At 40.3% G+C, this 23061-nt stretch overlaps 1 protein-coding gene across 8 annotated transcripts in view; it reads left to right on the forward strand.

Moving 5' to 3' along the window:
* Positions 1-23061, forward strand: part of SEMA4D (semaphorin 4D) — a 151516-nt gene that overhangs the window by 97060 nt on the left and 31395 nt on the right. For 7 of the 8 annotated variants that reach the window (XM_054986238.1, XM_054986241.1, XM_054986240.1 and 4 more), the window contains 7 exons: positions 10123-10506; positions 12041-12186; positions 12761-12823; positions 16319-16417; positions 18190-18283; positions 19117-19230; positions 21365-21516. In XM_054986238.1, coding sequence (XP_054842213.1) covers positions 10416-10506; positions 12041-12186; positions 12761-12823; positions 16319-16417; positions 18190-18283; positions 19117-19230; positions 21365-21516 — 759 coding nt within the window. In that variant the 5' untranslated portion in view covers positions 10123-10415. The remainder of the gene's footprint in view (positions 1-10122; positions 10507-12040; positions 12187-12760; positions 12824-16318; positions 16418-18189; positions 18284-19116; positions 19231-21364; positions 21517-23061) is intronic. The other variant, XM_054986237.1, reaches the window with a different exon arrangement.

The following is a 23061-nucleotide window of genomic DNA, read 5'->3' on the forward strand; positions in this document are numbered from 1 at the left end:
GGGACAGGCTTAATGCTTTCTTGGATGCATGGTGTTCAATTTGTTCCGATGTTTGGGTTTTGTCTATTATCCAGTTTGGTTATAAAGTTGAATTTCTTGGTTTACCTTACCTACGTCTCCCTGTGTTTTCTTCTGACCCCCCTCGTTCAGAGATCCTGGGAGAGCTCTCAGCCCTATTGCAGAAAGGGGCTATAGAGGAGGTTCCGGTTGCTTCAGCTGGTTTGGGATTCTATTCCAACCTGTTTCTAGTGGAGAAGAAGGATGGTGGGCTTCGGCCTATCCTGGATCTCAGGGGATTGAATAAATTTATACGAGTTCGTAAATTCAAAATGGTTACTTTACAAATGGTTTTGACTTTGTTGCCCCGACAGTCGTGGTTTGCAGTCCTGGATCTGAAGGATGCGTATTTTCATATTTCAATTTTCCCTGAGCACAGAAAGTTTTTACGTTTTGTCTATGGTCAACGTGTTTTTCAATACAATGGTTTGCCCTTTGGGTTGGCCACTGCACCTAGAGTGTTCACTAAGTGTGTGGCAGTGGTGGTGGCTCATTTACGCCTCCAGGGCTGCCAAATCTTTCCTTATCTGGATGACTGGCTCTTGGTTGGTGATTCTGCTGACTCTGTGTCTAATCAGGTGTATCTCACTTTGAATTTATGTTTACGCCTGGGTCTTTTTGTTAATCAGAAGAAATCCAAGTTGACCCCTGTGCGCTCCATCCAATTTATTGGAGTAATCTTGGATGGTGTTAGGGATGCAGGCTTCTTACCTACAGAGCGTGCTTCAAAAATTAAGAGGCTTATTTCGACCCTTCAGAGGTGTCGTTTCCAATCTGTTCGCTTTATCCAGACCCTTTTGGGTTGCGTGGCTTCTACTACAGCTGTGGTTCCCCTGGCCAGGTTATTTATGCGACCCTTCCAATTGTGGTTCAATTCAGTATTCTCACCAGCCCGTGATTCTCAAAATAGGAGACTTTCCGTCCCTGGGGGGGGGGTGTCCTCCCTGGAGTGGTGGCTGGATGATGCTAATTTATTTAAAGGGATGGAGTTTGGTTTTCAACAAACTCACCTGTCGGTTACTTCAGATGCTTCCCTTTTCGGTTGGGGGGCTCACTGTGCTGGCTTTTATGCCCATGGGTTATGGTCTGAGTCTGAACGTGAGGAACATATTAATATTCTTGAGTTACGGGCAATTTTATATGCATTGATCTCCTTTTCAGATGTCGTGCGGAACAAGTCCGTTCAAGTCCTGACAGACAACACGACGGCAATGTTTTACATCAACAAGCAAGGTGGCACGGCGTCTGTGGCTCTCTGCACAGAGGCGATGAGACTCTGGAAGTGGGCCATAGATCATGCTGTGTGGCTGCATGCAGTTCACATCCTGGGGGTACAGAATTCCATGGCGGACCACGTGAGCAGACTCCACAGGGAAAACTACGAGTGGTCCCTCCAGGACAAGTATCTCGCCCCTATCTTCTCGGAATGGGGGACTCCAGAGTTGGACCTCTTTGCGACAGTGGAAAATCGCAAGGTCCTAGCTTATTGTTCCAGAGGAGGAGTAGGCCCAGAATCAAGTGGGGACGCGTTTCAATTAAGTTGGTCAGGTCCCCTGTGTTATGCCTTTCCTCCGTTCCCGCTTCTGGCACGAGTCCTCAGCAAGATCCAGAGGGACAGGGCGTCCGTCATCCTGGTGACCCCGTATTGGCCGAGGCAACCCTGGTTTCACTCCCTTCTGAGTCTGCAGACTCAATCAATCCATCTCCCGGTGGTTCCCAATCTCCTGACCTGCGGGGGGGTTCTTCACCACGACATCAGGAGACTCAAACTCACAGCGTGGTTGATCAGGCCAGGGCTGCCTTCTCCGAGGCTGTGACTAATGTTCTCTTAAATGCTAGACGTTTGTCTACCAGGCAGTCTTATGCCCTTAAGTGGGACAAATTTTCTGTGTGGTGTAGTCGCAGGGGTTTGGATCCTTTTGAGTCCACCCTTTCTGATATTTTGGACTTTTTGTGGGAGGTGAAACAGGAGGGTTTGGCCAGCTCCTCAGTCAAGGTTTATCTGGCAGCCATCTCTGCTTTTCACCCTCCAGTGGATAGAAAATCTGTTTTTTCCCACTATTCTGCTAAATTATTTTTACGGGGGTTGAATAATTTGTTTCCCCCTGTGCGGGCTTTGGTCCCTCAGTGGTCGTTGCCCCTGGTTCTGACTCGATTGATGTCTAAGCCTTTTGAACCCTTGGCTTCCTGTCCACTCCGTTTTTTGTCCATGAAAGTGGCCTTTTTGGTTGCGGCTACTTCAGCCAGAAGGGTTGGGGAGCTAGCGGCGTTATCCTGCGAACCCCCTTATTTGAAATTCCACCCTGAGAAGGTCGTTCTTCGTACAAAGGTCGAGTTTTTGCCTAAAGTGGTATCCCGTTTTCATTTGTCTCAAGAATTGGTTCTACCGGTTTTCTTTCCAACTCCGGCTTCTGAGGCAGAGACGGCCCTTCATTCTTTGGATGTTCGCAGGGCCATTTTATTTTATTTGGATAGGGTGAAACCGTTTAGGATTGACTCTAATTTATTTGTTTGTTTTGCTGGACAGAATAAGGGTAACCGGGCCTCATCTCAGACTATCTCTAGATGGGCTGTCCAGGCTATACTGACTTGTTATTCTGCTGCTAGCTTACCTTGTCCTTTGGAAGTGCATGCCCACTCCACCAGGTCCCAGGCGTCGTCAGCGGCTCTCTTCAGGGGTGTTCCACTCCAGGACATCTGCAGAGCGGCGACGTGGGCCTCGGCGGATACTTTTGTGAAGCATTATGCGCTGGACATCCTAGATAGAAAGGAGACAGCGGTGGGCACAGCTGTTCTGCACTCCATCTTTGAGTGATGCCTTGGCGTCACCTCCACCCAGGTATTTAGCTTTGGAATCTTCCCATGTGGGACTGCACAGGAAGACCGTAGATGAAAAACAGGTTTTACTTACCATAACTGTTGTTCATCTAGGTCTTCCGTGCAGGCACACATGCCCTCCCTCCTTCCCCGCTAACTCTCTTGGTACTTACCTTGCAGGGGGCGGCGAAAGAGGAACTGAGGGTATGTGAGGGGCGCTCCGCCTCTTAAGAGCCGTTTCGGCGGGAAAGCGGCCGCGCATGCGCGCTGGGAGGCGGGAGAGCCCCCTGGTGGTTTTTAGCTATTAAAATCTCTGGTATCGGCAGGCCTGCGCGTGCGCAGTCCCATGTGGGACTGCACGGAAGACCTAGATGAACAACAGTTACGGTAAGTAAAACCTGTTTTTATTTGGGAGGACACCAGTCATCCTTAGGTTCCCTGTGAGGGTCCAGACTGCAGTACTAACTTTTGACTACAGGCCTGTTGTAGTCACTTGCCTTAAAGCTAAGTGAACTAAGTTTCATATGAGGATAAGCTGCTGCGTTTGAAAAGGTAAGTGCAAGTGTACCCTCACTTTTGCTTTCAAGTGAGACTGACTGGGTTATACTTTCTGTATTACAAATGGATATTCACTTGACTAGATGTTCTTGTACATGAAAAATCCCTGTATACGACAGATGATTAAATGTTTAATATGGGGATAATCTACTGCTGTTTGAGAAGATAGATGCAAGTTACCTTCACTTTTGCTTTCAGTGAGAGAGAAATAAGAGACTGTGAATGGGTTATACTTTTTCAAATTAAAAATGGGTATTCACATGACTAAATGTTCTCACATATGAAAAATTCCCTGAAAACATGATAAAATGAAGGGAATTGTCTAGCAACAGTGATACCCCACAGTCTAGAATGTGACCTGAAAATACTGACAGATAGGCAGTTGTCCCAACTTACTCCTACTTTAGATCAAGTCACAGTTCTATACATGAGAGTAAGCTTTAATTGGCTATTGTGTTTCTGGAAAAATGCTTATACGTTACACTGGGTTTTATATAGTGCTTACACATTTTCTCTTTAGCAAATTCTGAACAGCAACTTTAAAAGGTGTGGTTCCCTCAGTTATAGCTGTAATATCCATTGACTTCCCCTTGCACACATTCACTCACACAAATCAAGTTGAGTTTGCTTTGTTTGCAATTGCATAAATAATTGGAAATGATTCTACTTAATTGGAAAACTAGAAATGGGGTTAATAAAGCACTCCTATTATCAGAGAAAAATCACACCAACAAAATTATTACTGTGTGTTTAAGGTGTAATGGAAGCTTTCCAGGCACTCTTATTAGCATAAGTGTAGCAAGCAAAAGCTTTTTCCTTAGCAGCCGAGTGGAATGGGATGTGAACTACACTCTTGGCTTTCTGCCCGAGATCGCATCAGTTGGGCTTGGTGTGCATACCTGAGAAGAGGTACGCTTCATCCCCAAGGGGCACATTAAATAAACGCATGGCAAAGAAAAGGGATTTTCAGAGGGATTTTATTAAGAAGCAGCCAACTGCCGAATTGAGTGTTGGTTCATGAATAATATTTACTTGTACTATAGATATACAGTGTGCTGAATAAGTGAAAAGAGAAATAGGAACCATATTCTGTGCTTTAATGAACTGGCCACAACTGTAATATAAAAGTTCCTGAAAATCAAACCTCGCGTGGAGGGCGGAACACAAATTTGAAACAAACAAACAAACAAACAAATAAATCTACAGAGGGTGAAAAAATATGGCACAGCCCTCGTAGAACTATTTGCCAGTTCAAAATTCAGGAAGGAGTATTATACCATCATCACCCTACATACAGATGATTGGCATATTGAGAGAATTCAGAACTCACTTCCTTGATAGATAGCTCACTTTGCATGGGAAGGGATTTTTTTATTTGGGAGGAGTATTCTAATGTATTTCCTGCATAATCATGCTATATAAAAGACAAGCCATATTGGCAACGATTCACTTTTTATCCTGGTGCAGTGAGTCATTGGCAACATGGCGATGGAGAAGCCCAGAGAAGCAGTGGCCACGGAGGCAACCGGGAGGTTTGGTGTGTGGGTGCAGCCCTCTGGAGGGTCACATCACCATGTTGGTCTTCTCCGTCGCTGTGGCAGCCTCGACAGAGAAGCCCACTGCAGCACGGCACCCCTCCCAAGCCCATTGTTTATACAATGGGCAGGGTTGCTAGTGTACTAATATAATTCCCGGGGAAGCTGTCAATAGAGCATCTTCTCACTGCCTTGTAATCTGCTGTATCTATCTGATATGCACTTTCTTCTTCCTATACCTGTATTTGCTAGGAGCCCTTCACAGCCCTCTGAACTTTAGGCAGTATTCTCTTTGCTCAGAAAACAAATCTGTCAATAATGTGTAAACTGTAGAACCTAGAAATTGGTACTGTTTCTTGAGTGTTCCCTTTCATTTGAGCCTGGAGAGGATGGGACAAAACTGGCTTATTTTGGCACCTTGTAGCCTTTGTATGGATGGTAGTTCTGCTTTATATAAGAGTTTCCCCATGCTCTGGACTAGAAAAGTCAATATCTTTTTTTCTTTGGGTGGGGGGAGAGTAACTTCCACAATAGCACTATAGCAATGGAGCCTCTTAGTAGCATTCAGGGTTTGAAGAGCATATATGATAAAGGGTTGGGCTTTTAGTCTCTGCCAATGTGGAATGGATGTGTATTTTCCTTACTTCGTGGTTAACATTATGCTTTCGACATACCTGTAGGATGGTTCATAAAAATTCATAAAATAGTGTAATAAATTTAATGACTCTAGCAACCCCTGTATTGTGTGAAACTCTTTCACAGACTTCAGAAGCTGATAGGTCGTCTGCAGGGCACAGCAGTACTACAGGCTGCATATGCTGCATATTCTGGTGACACATACTAATTTCTGTTGACACAAAGATTATTAGGGCTGCCATTGAACCACTGCATACTGAAGAGAAACTTATTTTTGAGAGGGAGCCACAAATCCCACATCCACCTTTCTGACTTCAGATGTCCAGCAGGAGATTATATGGTAACTTAGAACTTGTGTCACAAAACTGGAGCCTAAGGCATCATCTGTTTTTTACATGCCTTTGTATATTGCATGTGGAACCTCTTATAGTCATTATTCTCTTTTCCCTTTTTTTCTCATATATTATTTCTTTTCTTGATTTAGGGTGGGACGTGTCATTCCATTATTATTTTCCTGATACATTTTAAGTCAATATGACTGTGATTTAAAGGAGGACATGGTTTTTAAAACCATGTATTATCCCCTTGTATTATTTTCACATTAAAAATTGCTGCCACCATCTTCCCCAAGTTTCTTTCACTCACACCTTGGAGATGTAAAGATCCCCATATTTTTCTCCTAGCAAGGGTAAAAGCTATCTGAGAATACTGACTTTCATGGCATGATAGGGTTAAGAGTGGTATCGCACCCCACCCCTCCATATGCACAAGTCTCCTCCAAATCACAAAGCTATACAAAGTATAATTCTGCCCTTACAAAGTCAGAGTGCTCACTCTTTCAGTGCAGTCTTAAGCAGAGTGACACTTTTCTGAATCCTCATTGTTGATTTTTTGGTTTTTTAATGCAGCTTTCAGTAGATTAATTTAAATCAAGGTGAAATTGGCTACCATGAAACCGAAGCAGTACAGTTAATTGTGTTTTAGCATGACTTCAAGAGACACTAGAAACTGGGAGCTGTGGAGTCAGCCTGTTCTTGTGGGAGGGAATTGTTGCACTGGATCCTGGCCTACAGTTTTGAGGCTTTAGGTCTCCTTTGCAGCACATAGTATCTTTTTATCAGTTCTGGCTGGTTCACAAGCTATGACCGTTTCTCAAAAAGCATAATCTGGCCATGGAGAACCATGCTTTGATCACATCAGGTCACGTTTCAGATGGGGCTGCTTTAGAAAGTGGTGCAGCAATTACAACTGGTCCAAAATGTGACAGCCAAGTTATTGTCAAGGATTGGTTACTGGGATTGTATTACCCTTGTGCTGAAAGATTGGCACTAGTTACCCATTTGTTTCTGGGCACAATTCAAAGCACTGGTTCTTGCTTTTAAGGCGCTAAAAGACTTGGGGCCAGAGTACTTGAAGGACCATCGCTTCCCATACAGTCCAGGCCACCATATAATATCTGCCTCACAAGCCTTGCTCTCTGTTCCTCTCTGGATGGCACCTCACCTCTGGAATACCCTCCCCTTTGAAGTTTGTCTGGCTCCTACTTTACTTTCTTTTAGACCTCATACCAAAAACACACCTTTTTACCCAGGCTTTTAATTAGACAATATAACAATATAAAAACTATGATGGCCAGATTATGCAATATAATAAGTATAAAAACTATTTTATATATTAACAATATAAAAACTATGCATAAAATAGAAGCAGACCATTTAAAAATCTTATCAGCTTTTTAAATGGTCTGCTTCTATTTTATGCATAGTTTTTATATTGTTAATATCCAATGGCTTGTTTTTTACTGCTTTTTAATGGCACTCAAGCCACCACACCACAGTGGCATTTAGCTTAATTTTCTTTTCTGTCTGCAGTTAAAATGAGCAAAGGGTTTGTGTGAATGGGTGTGATGGTGCAGGAGCACCAATAATGTTATATTTTAATTGTAAGCCACCTCAAAAAGGCTCTGAAGAGATGGCACAGAAATATCCTAAATAAAACAATAAGAAAAAAAGTAGGAGAGGAAGAATTAAGAAGGTTTTTGTGGGTAAAGTATGTTTTGGGAGAATCACAATTTAGATGTGCTGGATACAAGGTTTAAGAGAGAGCCAAGGAAACTAGGGAAATTCTATTAAGGAAGCAGGAGAAAAGAAAGGCAAACTGATGTGACAAAAAAACCAGAAGCAAAGAACAAACAAAAACATGAAGATGAGGTCAAGAGAAGTCAGCAGAGAAAATGTGGGAACTTGAATGCTGGATATATATTTATTTTACCTCGCAAAACTCTCTTACACCATTGTACTCACTCACATTAACACCTTGCTTGTCTTAACCACACATTTTTTAAAAATTAAGCTAAAAGTCAGTGCTGTCTAGTGATTAGAGTCCTGGACTAGGACCTGGAAGACCCAGGTTCCAACCCCCATTCTGCCATGGAAGCTCACTCGGTGGCCTTGGGCTACACACATTTTCAGCTTACCTTACAGAGGATTTATGAGGATGAAATGGAGGAGAGAAGAATTATGTACGCCACTTCAGGTCCCCGTTGGAGAAAGGGCGGGGGAGGGGTAGAAATGAAGTATGTGTGTTGTGTTATGTGCTGTCAAGTTGCCTCCAACCTGTAGCGGCCCTATGAATGAAAGACCTCCAAAACATCCTATCATTAGCAGAAATAAAGTAACATCTTGTACTTCCCAATGCTGTGGAATACCCTTGATGAAGGGCAAAACTAACATGAAATGGTAAAGGTATTGGTCCAGATGCAACATGTCACTTCTAGTGCAATACTGTGCAGGAGTATTATCTCCCTTTAGATTACAAGTCATAGAAAGGTATTGCTAAGTATCTACCTTGAGGCAAGGTGCCTTAATACTTACTAGTTGCCATAGTTACCGTCTTCAGCTGGCTTACCTTTCACAGAGACCGTGAATTAAAAAATGAACTGTTGTTTCTGGAACAAAGAAGCTACAAATTTTTTGCAGTGGCAATAGCTAAATCTAACTGACCCAGTGTATTTGGGATTGAAATTGTTAGGAAGCATCTCTTTTGAATGGTAAACAGAGAATGGCAGAATTCAGCATCACAAGACTTTCTGACTAACATGCAGCATTCTGAGCCCATGTGTTGAATTTTAAAAGGGCTTTTCGGTACAAAGTATAGTTCATTTAACTTTTTCGGATTACATTCATTTTGGGAGGAGCTGATTTAAGAAGAAAACTTGACCCATAACTAAGATTTTTATGTTTTGAAAAGTGCAGTGTTTTTTTGTGTACTACCACTCTGACATATGAAATGTATTTTCCATTTTACTTTGTTATTCTTTGTTATACTTTGCTTCCCTTAACCCTACTTCAGGGAAGAGGAATGAATATGGTTTAGAATGCCTCAGGTGGACTTTTCTCGGGGGTTAGGTAACAGGAGTATCTATTTTAAAACAGCTACATTAGCTGGCAGTTTGTTTCAGAGTTCAATTCAGGGTGGTGGTTATGACATTTTAAGGCCCTTCAAAGAAAGCCCACATAATCTAAAGAATGGGATCTCTCCATGTGGCCAACAATGGTGCTCTGGTTGCCAACCTCTAACTAGCTGTTCCCCTCTTAAAACAACCCACTTGGTATCTACAAGAGCCCTTCTTTCTTTGTAATGGTTCTTAGCTTCTAGAACGGGCTTCCTTAGGAGGTGAGGGGAACACCATCTTTAGAAGTTTTCAAGAGACGCTTTAAGCCCCCCCTCTTTTTTTGCAAGAGATTTTAATGGAGTTTAAGCTATGGACATTTTCATGGGGAAGTAGTTAATGGGGTTTTGTATATGTTTAATTGTGGGGTTGTAAGCCCCTTGGGGCCACAAAAGAAAGACAGTATACGTATTTTAATAAATAAAAATAAATAAAATGAAGAACCACCCATTGGTTCCATTCTTGTCTTCCCAAAGATGCTTCCGATTTCTGGGAGCAGGATGATGTGTGTCCTTCACTTTGCCTTCAACCAAGGAGGTAGTATTAGTAGTCAGCTGTTTAATTGGAAAAGGGAAACAGCAAAGCATTTTTGCTTGCATCTTGACCATGCTATAAACTGCTTCAGTAAAGTGACCCAGCTGGAGGTCCCACTTTGGGACAGCAACCTCTTCATTTTTATGTTGGCAAACAATTGAGCTGGAAACCCAGTTTAAAAAAAAAAAAAGATTGGTATACAGAGAGTTATTTTTTTTAAAAAAAAAAATCAAGCTGAAAAAAGCACCTCAAGCTATCTGTAGTCAAAAGCTCTGTTTTAACATTGCATGATTCTTTTTCGGTCTTTTACTAAAATATTAAAATGCACCTTGAAATTTTTTTTTTCCATCTGCAATGCTTGTCTGTGGGTCTGTAGGTATTGGTTTGACGTATATGAATGTTCTCACATGCTAGTAACTTCCTGTACGCTGAAAATTTGCTGTTTCCATTTATAAAATCATGGAATGATTTGAAAACCTTGGTCTAACTTCTGACCAGTTCCTTCCTTTTACCTTGGTATCTTTTTCCCTGCAGGTTTTTATAGCATCCTAACTTAGAAGAATGTGCACAAGAAGCAGAAGAGGTGTTGAGGTTCATTCTGAAAGTCCTTTCTGTTCAGTATTGTGGCGAACCCACAGTCACTGGAGGAAGTGACCCATCAGAATATATATATTTGGAAGCATCCTTGCAAGACATCAGCCACACATACATTGTTTGATGATGTCTGTATTTCCACAAACTGTCTAAACGCAAAAGACATTTTGTCACCAAATGAACAGTTGCTTCAGTAGTTCTCCATCTACTTTCACAGAACAAGGACACATAACATGGCTCTTGTTCTGTACGGCGCTGTGGGTTTATTTATTGGAATGGCAACAGCATTTGGTCCAGTGCCCCGGATCACTTGGGAACACAGAGGTAAGAACAATAACTTCAGGTTAAGATAACTATGAATAAATACTGGTTATGTTCCTCATTGATATGATTTAATATTATAAACTTTGTTTAGAAGGTTCATTTCCAGGTTCAAGGAAACTAGGAGATTTTTTCATTCTGTTCAGTTAACAGAAAACAGCTCTTTGAATCAGGGTTTTTTAACTTGGTCTTGGACTACAGTTCAGATTGCCTCTCTGATAAGAACACTGTAAGTGTTCTGAGAGTCTACAGACAGAAAAGAGAATTCAATTGAACTTTATTTAAAAGGTTATTCATGCCATTGCAATTCTTAAAAGAAGAAAGCAATAAAATAGAAAAGCAAAGGCCTTTTCTTTTCTAAAGCATTTGCAGAGCAGCTTCTCAGTTGGATATATCATAAGCTTGCTTTTAGCTGGTAGTCCTTACTAGTCTAATTACTCCTTTAGTGTTTCCACAGGGGAAGCTTTTCTTCTGTCTTCCTCTTCTGTGTTGAGGGTTATTCTATGACCTATCCTTTGCCCTCTTGTTTTCTTTCTCTCTACATACTTTCTCAAATGTCATTATTTTCATACCACCTGTGATATCCAGCTCTACCTCTATATCCCAGAACTTTCCCCTTCTATCAGATCCTGCATCATCAGCTGCCTTCCTGATGTTTCTACTTGGTTTCACTAAGATCATGTCATTACCCTCCGTTATATTGATCAATTGCAAATGATTGACTGTAGATTCTGCGTTCATTGCTCCCCATATTCAGTCTGTCAGAAAGTCATGACACTTCTCCCTGTTCAACACTGTGAAAATATGACTTTTCATTATCTTCAGCAAAATCCCTCATTGTGGTTATTTCCTGCCCTGATTTCTCCTCTATAGCATTCTGTTTTCACACTGCTGACCTCTATTTGGAGTGGTTGACATGATTTAGACTAAATGAGTCCCTTCCTCTGGCTTGTTTTCTGGATATGTCCTCAGGTTACAGAGGGAAAGAGATGAAACCAGCATTTGTTGAGGCAAATCAGAATTTGAGTGATTTTCTGTGAGGTAAACCCAGCTTTCACAAAATAAACAATGGCTTTGCATCATTGTTTGGGTTCAAACAATGTGCGTGATTTTCAGAACACAAGCAATCTGCATAAAATGCAAATTAGGCTGTCCATATTTGTGGAACTGGAATAAGGTAACTGTACTCAGAACTTCCTAGTCAGAATAAGAAGTATACCCTTGTGAATATTTTATATATCTATTTCACACATGCTTTTGCTCAGTATTTCCTGAAGAGACCTTGACAATCATTGTAAGATGTCAGATTTCTCTACACTGTTCCTTCTGTACTCTCCTTACAGTTAATGCTACTGTTGAGAAACATAAATATCGAAGGCTGAAGGAAGGCTTTAGGTGGAGAGATGCTTAATTAATAAGCAGTGAATGAAGTATTAAAGATACTAGAATAAATTGTTTTGACAGTGTAAAAATTAGACAATCCTGATAATCTTTGGGTGAATTAAAACTTTGTTCTGAAATTATTGTATTTTAACAGAAATACATCTAGTACATTTTCAAGAGCCAAAAACATTTAACTACTCAACTTTATTACTAAGCGAAGACAAAGACATTTTATATGTGGGAGCCAGAGAAGTAATCTTTGCATTAAATTCATTAAACATTTCTGACAAACAGCAAGAGGTAAGCATGATTTTTTTAAAAAAGTCATAATCATACTTCTGATTCTGTCCATGACCAACAAGCAAATCCTAAAATAGTTTACTCAGAAGTAATCTCTTCTGAATTCATTGGGGATTTACTATAATCCAAGCAAGTGTATCGAGGATTAGAGCTGAATGGCACAGAGACAGTCTGAATACAACAGTAGGGGATGATAAACCTGGCATGATAGTCTTGTATATAGATTACTCTTCTGTTACCTCTATTATTTGCTCAGCTTGGGAAATGGCTGTCAGGACAGAAGGGCAAGCCATTTAGCCTTCAGGCTTCAAAGAGTAACAAAGTCAAAGGCATGCAATTAAGGAAACCTAATTAATGGTTTGAAATCATTTACGTTTTGCATAAGCTTAGCAGGTGCTGACCAGAAATGCATGTGTTTAGAAATGTCTTAACCCAAGAGGGTAAATGAATAGTAGCTGTCTTGCATCTTACTTGCATTTACTGCAGGGAGGCCTTGTGCCTTATTAGTTGCTGTTAGTGGTAGCAACAAGAAGGCCTTTTGATTTGTTGTTTTTTTCTGCTTTTTCCCCCTTAGGTGTTTTGGAAAGTCACTGAAGACAAGAAAACGAAGTGTGCAGAAAAGGGCAAATCTAAACAGGTGGATTTTCTTAATTTGACTTTCAGAAATGCAGTACGAAGCTCTGGAGTTAGTGGAGTTAGTCTTTCTCTTAATGCTTAGTTTGATTTCTGACAGTCACTTGTTTTTGATTATTTAATTAATTTAATGTCATTTGTATGCCACTTCTCAGAGCAGTTGACAGAACAGTACTGAACAATTTGCCAATTATACAAACAAAACAAAACCATCCTGCACAGGTCCTTATCAACAAGGCTGCTTTAAACAGGCCTCAGGCTGTGTATGAACCCAGGGCCAAGAACTCTTTTGACTTTTGCCCTGTGGATCACACCTACGGGCTCACACCTTTGTCCCTACCCAGGCCATAAGTCTTTACAAGGAGATGGAGAGGAAAAGTCTTTTAAAATATATATTTAATTACTGACTGCATAGTAGAGTTAGTAGACAATGCAAATGAACTTAACTATTTTACTTTAAAAGCAGCAATGTGGTCTGGAGCCGGTCCTTCCTCAAGCAAGCTGCTATTTTGGCCTGAAATCTTCTCACCTCAGGCTTGGCTTTTTGCTATAACGTGTTTGAGGCTGGCAGTTCTTAGAAGATTAAACTCTATCGTTTCTCACCTTCTTGCTGTCATTTTAGGGAGAAGCATGCAGAACTTGGATATGACAGTTTTTCTAAGCACTCCATCAAAAGGATGTATAAAATTCTCTTTTAAGATAATATAACATCAGATTTTGATCCATGAAACAAATTTGTCTGTTTGTTGCTTTTTAAACATCTAACAAGCTCAACTTTCTCTTGGAGTCATTTTATCTAAACACCAGTGAAATCTTTGCTGTCATCCGGCACTTAATCTTAGGTGAGGGGATGAAGAGATTGCCAATGACAGACAGCCCCCAAACTAGGGGGGAAACAAATACATTTCAAACATAGCTGGTGTTCTGGATACATGTAGAATATATTTGGATTCAAAGACATAGCAAAAGCAGCTGTGAGGCTCCTCCCTCACTGGTGCCCCCACCTGATGGCTTGCCATCCTACCAGCTCTCCAGGCAGGTATCCTCTGGCCTCAGATGGGCAGGGAAGGGGGTTGCACCACCTTGTTCCTTCTCCTGCCCTGGGAGTAACAGCAGGCTCCAGCTGACCGTTCCTGCAAAATCCTCCTCAGCCTTCACAGGAACCTGAATTTAAAGGCCTTCCCTTGCCCCACCTCCCTGGTTCCGCTCCCAGTCTCCACCCAGTCTCCCTGACTGGCCCTGCTCCCAGCCTATCTGATAGGAGGGCTGGGTAGACTCTGTAGTCTCCCAGCCCCACCTACTCCATCCCAGCCTTGGGTGGGGTATTTGGTTTGCTCTCTGCCTGGCTCACCCCTGCTGCTTCTGAACCCTCCCCAGTGGCTCCCTTGGCAGCTTGGGGCCTGGACCTGGGCCTTCCTGGCTAGTGCTGATGGCAATCTCTTGTGAGCCTGGGTGAGGTGGAGCTGTCTGGGCAACTGCAAGAGAAGGGTGAGTCTGCTGAGTGGCTGCAGGCTGTTCCCCAGAGTTGTGACTGGGTGTTGGCTGCGACTGGCCTAAGGATGAGGAAGGCCTGGAGGCCTGTAAAGGTTCCTGCAGCTGAGGTACTGACAGAGCAGAACAAAGTGGCTATTCCCTTATGAAACAGCAAATAGAAGAGGGAAAAAAACAATCCACAGGGAATACAATACTAGTCTACAAAATTACAAAAATGTATTCAGAGTGCAAAGGCTACAAAATTTCATCACTGTGTTCAAATAAATACTCTTAATACAATTTCCAGGCACATACATGAACAATACAATACTTTTTACATAATCATATAGGGCACATTGCAGTGGACATCCACAGTTTCCACAGTCTTTTTGAAATAATTATAACAATTCTTTCCAGGGCTCCCCTTGGCAAGTGAATGGTGAAGCCCAGCCGTGAAGCAGACTCCAACCCACGCTCAATCTGGGGCCGGCTATCTGTGGCAGATATCGGAATCCTTCATCAGGAGCGTGTGGAATGCTTTACAGCAGAAAAGGAAACTTCCAATGTATTCAAATCCTGGAAAGAATTGTTATAATTATTTCAAAAAGACTGTGGAAACTGTGGATGTCCACTGCAATGTGCCCTATATGATTATGTAAAAAGTATTGTATTGTTCATGTATGTGCCTGGAAATTGTATTAAGAGTATTTATTTGAACACAGTGATGAAATTTTGTAGCCTTTGCACTCTGAATACATTTTTGTAATTTTGTAGACTAGTATTGTATTCCCTGTGGATTGTTTTTTTCCCTCTTCTATTTGAGGTACTGACAGAGGCTGTGCTGCAGAGCCTGAAGATGGTGTCTGCTGCTGCAGGGCTGGTGGGGTGGGTGGACAGAAGGATGGCATCGCTGAACAGCAGCAATTCCACAATTGTTGTTTAGGCTATGAAATAGTTGCTAGAGGGTCCTAAATTTGCTAGACTTCATGGTGTTTTGATCACTTTTCTTTAGTTGGCTCCCTAAATACTGTTTAAAGATTGTAGGAAACCTTGTCAACGAAGCAGCTCTTTAAACAGTAATCATGTATAGGAAACTTTCTGTTCATCTTGAAATTGTGGTATTTGGATCTGAGGAATCACTTAAAAACCACCCATCTTCTTTTATACCATTGATCATTTGTCATTAAACAATATATCATAGAATTACAGAGTTGGAAGGGGCGTTATAGACCATCTAGTCCAACTCCATGCAACCTAAAGAAAACTCAGCAAGTATTCGTTCAGCTGCTCCTTGAAGACTGCCAGTGAGGGGGAACCTGCAACATCCTTAGGCAACTAATTCTACTGCTGAATTACTCTTAATGTGAAGAAGATTTTCCTAATGTCTAACCAGTACTTCCCTTCTGTAGTTTAAAACCATTGTTTCGAATCCTATCCTCTGTTGTCAACAGGAACAGCTCCCTTCCCTCCCATAAGTGACAGCCTTTTAAATACTTGAAGAGAGCAATCATGTCTGCCTTCAGCCTCCTTTTCTCCAAACTGAACATTCCCAAGTCCCTCAGTCTTTCATTGTAGGGCTTGGTCTCCAGGCCCCTGATCATCCGGAGGTTGCTCTCCTCTAACCTGTTCCAATTTGTCCACATCTTTTTTAAAATGAGGCCTCTAGAACTGCACACAGTTCTCCAGGTGGGCCTGACCAACACAGTATATAGTGTTATATATGGTTTATGGTGTCCAGTAACAGTTCTGCAAATAATATAGACACCATGAAAGATTATTTTATAGAAGGTGGTCCAGTCTTAAATACTATCACTTCAACTTCACTTATATTTAAATCCAATGATTGCATTTGTTAGTGAGCAAACATTGATCATCTATATTCTGAATTTGCTATATGATAGTGACTTCTGCTTAAATGTGCATGAGCTTGAAGTCATAGAAGTAGCTAGTTCTTTTTAATAAATTACTACAGAAGCAATTTATTAAAAGTCTTTTATTTTCTTCTCTTGTCTCTTATGTTTCACAGACAGAGTGCCTTAACTATGTTCGTGTCTTACAACAACTGAACGATACTTTTCTTTATGTTTGTGGAACAAATGCCTTTCAGCCAGTTTGTGATTACCTGGTGAGTTACAGAATGCAGTTTATTTTGAGGATAGCTATAACAGCATTTGAAATAGTTAGGCTTTGCTGAACAGGGTGATGACAGAAAAAAATAACATGTGATGTATGTATGTACGTATGTTTTTCTGTCGCTTTAGACACCAGGTCTTGTAGAATTTAGTAATCATTTCCCAGTGAGCACTTTGTTTTCATTCCATTTTGTTGATGCGGTTCTCCTGCATACATGTCCCTAACTTTTGAATCATGTGAATGTCCTGTGGCTGCACCTCTTTGTGTCTCCCCCTAAACACTCTGATTCCCCTCTCTGCCTATCTTATCTCTGTCAGCTCCTGACTTTACCATAACTTCATACTACTGAATTCCTCAGAATGACGTCTTACCTGTGCTTAAAAAACTTCCTGTCTGCCTTCCATGTCTGACTATCATCCGGTCTCCTTTGCTCGGATCTTACTTTGTTCTCAAGGACAGGATTCTTGATGTTAAACTGTGACCTTGCTTGTCTCTCTTATCTGTAAGTCTGTCCATCATCAGTTCCAGAACATTGCCAGACATTGTCCTCTCCTTGCCATGTCCTTGCAGCTGTTGAATCCCTTATTTATGTATTGCTAACTTCCCAGTTGCTTCTTTATGAATTCACCTTTTAATGGCGTATCTACCATCAGAAGATTTCTTTAATGCTCTGGGGAGTGAGTATACTTGTTGACATTTCCATTTTTCAGGAATTTTTCCTGGCTTTCAAAATTCTCCATAGTAATCCCCACCTATTTCACGGTCTTCATCATACAAACTACTACATTTTCGCTGCACATTTTACTTCTCCTTTCTTTACAAATATCTGTCTTTTCTTCTTGAATTTCCTATACAGGCATCATTTTTCTTTTTGCCACCTAACCTGTCATATGTTTCTTTTTCTCTTCCTTCCTGTTAGTCATCTAAATATGGATTTCTACCCTAGCTCCACACTCTGAAATCCTTGTTGTGGTCAAAGAATGTTATTGCACAAATAGCTGCCTTTCAAAGCATGGTATTGCTATGTGTTTCAGGAAATAACACCCCCCACCCCGCCCTGCATAGGTGCATGTATGCATGTTGGGGGAATGGTAACCTATAGACATGGATGAGTCTATTCTACATAATTCCAATTATTTACTCTGGTACTTTGTTATATATTTTTATTTATTCGTACAATAATGTAATTAGATAATGGGGTTGAGAAAATTAAATTACTTAATTTGAAAAATACTCTGTATAATCCAGTCATAGTTAAGCATTTGAGTTTTTCATTCATTTCCATAGAAACATAGATGTGTATGCTTAATTTCCTCTGATTTAAATAATCATAATCTTTGCCTGAATCACAGCCTTTATATTTTGTAGTTACTTCTTTACAGAATACTTATTAGGCACAATTATGGACACTGGGCTAATTCTGAACTTCAAATGGATTAGTGTATTCTGAGCTAGCCACATAAATTAATTCAACATATCTTAGGCCTGCAGCCCATCTTATCATTGTGCAAGCCATTTTTGGAAAATGTGCAAGAATGTAGTAAGTCAAAATCTGAAAACATGCTAAAACAATTACAGCTATTTCAACAGGTTGATTTCAGCATGTCAAAAGTGAATTGGAAGTGGCTGCATTAATTTGACTTTATGAGAGTCTGTAATCCCACTTAAATCAGAAACATTGCAGTATCTGCAAATGTGGGCTGGATGGTGGCTGTTTTATATTTCAAAAGTACACTGAAATATATGGTTTGATTGTTTTATTAGAATCTGTTGTCGTTTGAATTTGGGGGTAAAAATGAAGATGGTAAAGGAAGATGTCCATTTGATCCTGCACAAAGTTATACATCAGTTATGGTTGGTAAGTACAAGCATCAGATCTTGTTTGCCTTTATCAGTTCATAACCATGGCCGGGATCATACACATTTTCCACAGATTCTCATATTGTCCTTTAAAATGTTGTAAGATCAGAAAGCAGTTTGGTGTCTGCACCTGAGAATTTTGCAAACTGAGAAAAAGCTTTCATATTTGGGATAAATTCAGTATACTCAATTTTTTTAAAAAAAATCTATCCATTACATTCCAACATGTGTTCTTTTATATGTTTACCATAATCTTCTGTACTTCTTTATTAACAGGAAGTATGTTTTGGTTAATATCATTTTCATTAGCATTAAAATATTTGTAATTTTTTTTATTTATATACTTCATTTGTACCCCACCTTTTTCTCAATGGCAATCCAAAGTACCTTATGTCATTCCATTTTATCTTCACAACACTTCTGTGAGGTAGATTAGGCTGAGTGTGTGTGACTGGCCCAAGGTCACCCATCAGTCTTCTATGGCAGACTGGAGTTCAAACTTGGGCCTCCCTGATTCTAGTCTCACACTCTAACTAGTACCTACTTAAGAGAATAATTTTAAAATTAAATATTACTACCAATACTTTAGGTACTGTGAAGAAAATGTACTTGCCCTTTACACAGAGCACTTTCCATCAGTAATATGTGGTGAACACAAGAGGAAGAGAAGGTAGAAGCTGACAGACAAGGAAGGAAATGGCACAGTGGGTGTATGAGTTGTCCTGCTGAGACATGAAATATAATGGGAATAGTGCATAAAATGAAAAATACTGCTTTATACTCTTATATTACTATATATTTTGATTAATTTTATTTTTTGTTCTTCTGAAGATGGGGAACTTTACACTGGAACGTCTTACAACTTCTTGGGAAGCGAACCTATTATCTTTAGAAACTCACAGCAAAGTCCACTAAGAACTGAATATGCAATTCCTTGGCTCAATGGTGAGGAGGCAGGGGGTGAGGATAGCTAGAGAAAAAGACATTTGTTAGCATACTCCTAAATATGCAGTCTTGTTAAACTTTTCTAATGGGATCATATCTCTTGAAGAATTGTCTTTTTTTTTAAAGTAAAAAAAGCATCTCCCACTCCTCCCTTGCTTAGACATGTACAGCATTAAGAGAAAATCTTGAGATACCAACATCCCCATTGTTGTGGGGATAATAATAACATACTTTGTAAACCACTCTGAGTGGACATTAAGTTGTCCTGAAGGGCAGTATATAAATCGAATGTTGTTGTTTTTATTATTAAACAGCACTGGCTTTATTCATGAAATCACCTGAGGTAGCTCACAAACCCTGTTGTTCCTTGGTTTATCCTGGAGTATTTTGTTTGTGAATACTCAAAATATCTTTGAGCTTCACAGAAAATTAAGAGAAAATAAATGGCAGCACTATTTAGAGGCTTGTTGTATTCATGACAGACAATTCCTTCTCATGAGTCACTTCTCAATCATTGTAGTGCTTAGGATTCTTCCACCAAACCTATATATAGGATTCATTCAAATATTCCTACTCCAGAGAAATGCTGTGGTTTGTGAGTAGTACAGAGATTTGTTGCTTGCACTAAAAATTGCAGAAACTGGAACACAGAATTGTTGGTTCAAAATTGTTGTAGTTTGTTTATAATCCAAATTTCTCACTGAGATCCAAGACAGATTATAAGTGAATACAATATAATCAATAGCTAGGACAATCACAGAGAAAAAATACAATATGATCAGCAGTTAGGACATTCCATGAAAACAGATACAGTAGGGTGTGGTAGCTGCAAATCTGCAAACTAGCAGAAAGTTGAATACATAGATGAAACTTTTCTGAATTTAAAGCATGAGTAATTAACATGACATCTTTAGCAACGTTGAACTACTCAGTAGGAATTTATCTACATCTGCAGACGGTATCCAGTAGCCTAGCCTGCAAACCCTGTTCTGTACCAAGGTATCTCTTTAAACTATTTCTTATGACACAACCCTGTTATCTGAATAGAAAGCCCTCCTGAATAATTCAATCTTGCATAGTTTGTGGAAATCCAGGAGAGTGGAAGCTTTCCTGTCCTCCTCAGGCAGGCCTTCCACAAGGTGGGGGCTACCACAGAGAATGTAAGAGCAGTTCTTGATTTAGCCCAACTGCAGGGTAGTATCTGCAGGAGGCCCTATTCAGATAAGCAAAGCTGCCATGGCAGAACCTAGGGAGAGAGGCAGTTTTGCAGATATGAGGTGCCTAGGCCTTGAATTGAGCCTGACAACTGATGAGTAGCCAGTGGAGTGACTCCAGAATGGGAATGATGTGCATAATTCGTCTAGCTCTTGAAAGTAAACAAGCTGCAGCGTTCTGCACCAGCTGGAGTCTCCAAGTCAACTTTGAGGGGAGATCTATGTAGAGTGAATTACAGTAGTCTAGTCTCGATGTTACTGCGACATGAATCCAGGAAACCAGATCAGCCATGTCAAGGTAGGGGGCATCTTCCAGGCTAGTTTTAATTTGTGAGAAGGCCTTTTTAGCAGCTACATTTACTTGCTTCTTTAGCAGCAGTGCTAGATCCAATATAGCCCTTACGCTTTTTTACTGAATCAGCCAGGGTCAACTGGACCCCATCAAAGGTTGGAAGCACAATGTCCTTCAAGATCTCTGCTTTTCCAACCAGAATCACTTCCATCTTGTCTGGGTTCAATTTCAATTTGTTTGCTTTTACCTTTTTAACAACAGCTGTCAAGAAGCAACTCACTACTTCTTCAGCATCACCAGGGGATTTGGATAGCGAGTCATAGAGCTGGTATCATCTGCATATTGATGGCATCCAATTCCATAGCTATGAATTATATCTCCTAAGTGCTTCATATAGAAGTTGAATAACATAGGGGATAATTGTCTTTGTTCATGAAAATCGAATACAGAAGTAATAACATAGCAATTACTATACAGATAGTATTGCTGTTAGGACTTAGAGGTAATGCTTCTTCATCAGGAAACAAGGTGACTGGGATGAGAATTATCAGGAAAGATGGATGAGTGGGGAAAATAAGTCAATTTAAAGACAAAAAGTTTAATTTATATTTGTATTTTCCTTTTATAGAACCAAATTTCATTTTTGCTGATGTAATAAGAGCTGATCCGGACAATGCAGATGAAGATGATGACAAAATATACTTCTTTTTCACGGAGGTGTCTGTGGAATATGAATTTCTTGGGAAGCTGATGATTCCAAGGATAGCTAGAGTTTGTAAGGTGGGACAAATTGAACTATTTTTCTTTTCCTTTGGGAGGGCGGACAGAAATTGTAGGAAGAATTCATTTGGACTCTACAAATGTTCTAGCATTTTCTGTTCTCTCCAACACAACATGCAGAGTGCTTCTGGCCCACACAACTGACACAGCCAGTTGTGAACAATCTTCTGTTATTAGCTGACATTAGTAAGTGCGGGAGTAACCCTTGAGAGAAAGGGTCTACTATTCTTCAAACTTCTCTTTGTGTTTTATGAGAATCTTATGTGTGGACATGGCTTTTGTGATCTTAAAATAAACTGTTTAAAAATGGTAGTTTTCAGTGTAAGAGACTTTCAGAAGTGGTTTGCCATTGTATGCCCTCTGAGTAACGACCCTAGATTTCCTTGATGGTCTCCCATCCAAGAACTAACCAGGGCAGCCTGATATCAGGCTAGCTTGGGCCATCTGGGCCAGGGTGTTTAAGTAAGAATACTTTGAAAAGATAAATACATTTTGTATTAATAAGAAAGCAAAATTGTTCACCCTGGCTAATTACTATGAAAATTAGTTTTCTGTTGTTTTTAAAAAAAACACTTTCTATTTTCCTACTTCCTATGTGATTCATAAGCTCTAAGCTGAATGCCAGCTATAGTAATTTCGAAAGTAGCAAGATATGGTGGTGCCTGAGTTGCGCCTGACTCATTTCTAAAGAGTACCAGACAAAACCAACATCTTTCTCACACCCACAGGATTTTTTTTGCTAGACTGTAATGTGGCAGGTGGCACTTCTGTGCCAAGCTGCCATAACTAGAAAGAAAACTATCGCAACCAGCCTGATTCTGTCACTCTTCATGTTTATTAAGCATAATAGTAGCAGACTGCATTGGGGATCTGCTTGACTTGAAACAAGATTAAATTGATACAGGGAGTAGGTTGCCTTGTAATTTGCAACCGGGGATGGGGGGGGGGGGAGTTTTTAGAAGTATGGTTTTAATTGCAGAGTATAATTAAACAACATAAACTTATGCAGTCTGCAGGACATAAGATACTGCAACGGTGTGCAGCAAGTGTACTTTGCATAGTAGTAGTGGCCCTCTGCCTGCTGGCAGTTTGTCGTTGCTTTAAATTGGCAGTGTTGCACATACACAATTAGATTTTCATTCATTACAATTTTATATAGAGGTGTATATAGATTGGAGTAGGAAGAGAATATCTATCTACTTTGTCATTATTTGGGGAAAGTATATGTTGTCCTCTACGACAATATTTTACCTGCCTTGAATATATTTTGTATTAAAATATTTACTTGTTTGAAAGTGCAGACACAACAGAAATTGAATATTTTAAAACCCACTTCTAAGTAATAGCTGCACAGTTGATTCTTTCACTTCTACAAATGTTAAATTTCTCATTCCCAGGATTAAGGTCTGCTTCTCACATTATATTTGCAGCAGGGGAGCCATTGCAATACAGTTCCTTCCTGAACTAGAAAGATGCTGTCAGAAACCCTAGATCATGCAAAGGAGCCCCTACTGCAACTTCTTCCCAACCAGGATGGTGTAATTC

The sequence above is a fragment of the Eublepharis macularius genome, chromosome 8 (genome assembly GCF_028583425.1).
Source record: "Eublepharis macularius isolate TG4126 chromosome 8, MPM_Emac_v1.0, whole genome shotgun sequence".
In the NCBI taxonomy this organism is placed as follows: Eukaryota; Metazoa; Chordata; class Lepidosauria; order Squamata; family Eublepharidae; genus Eublepharis; species Eublepharis macularius.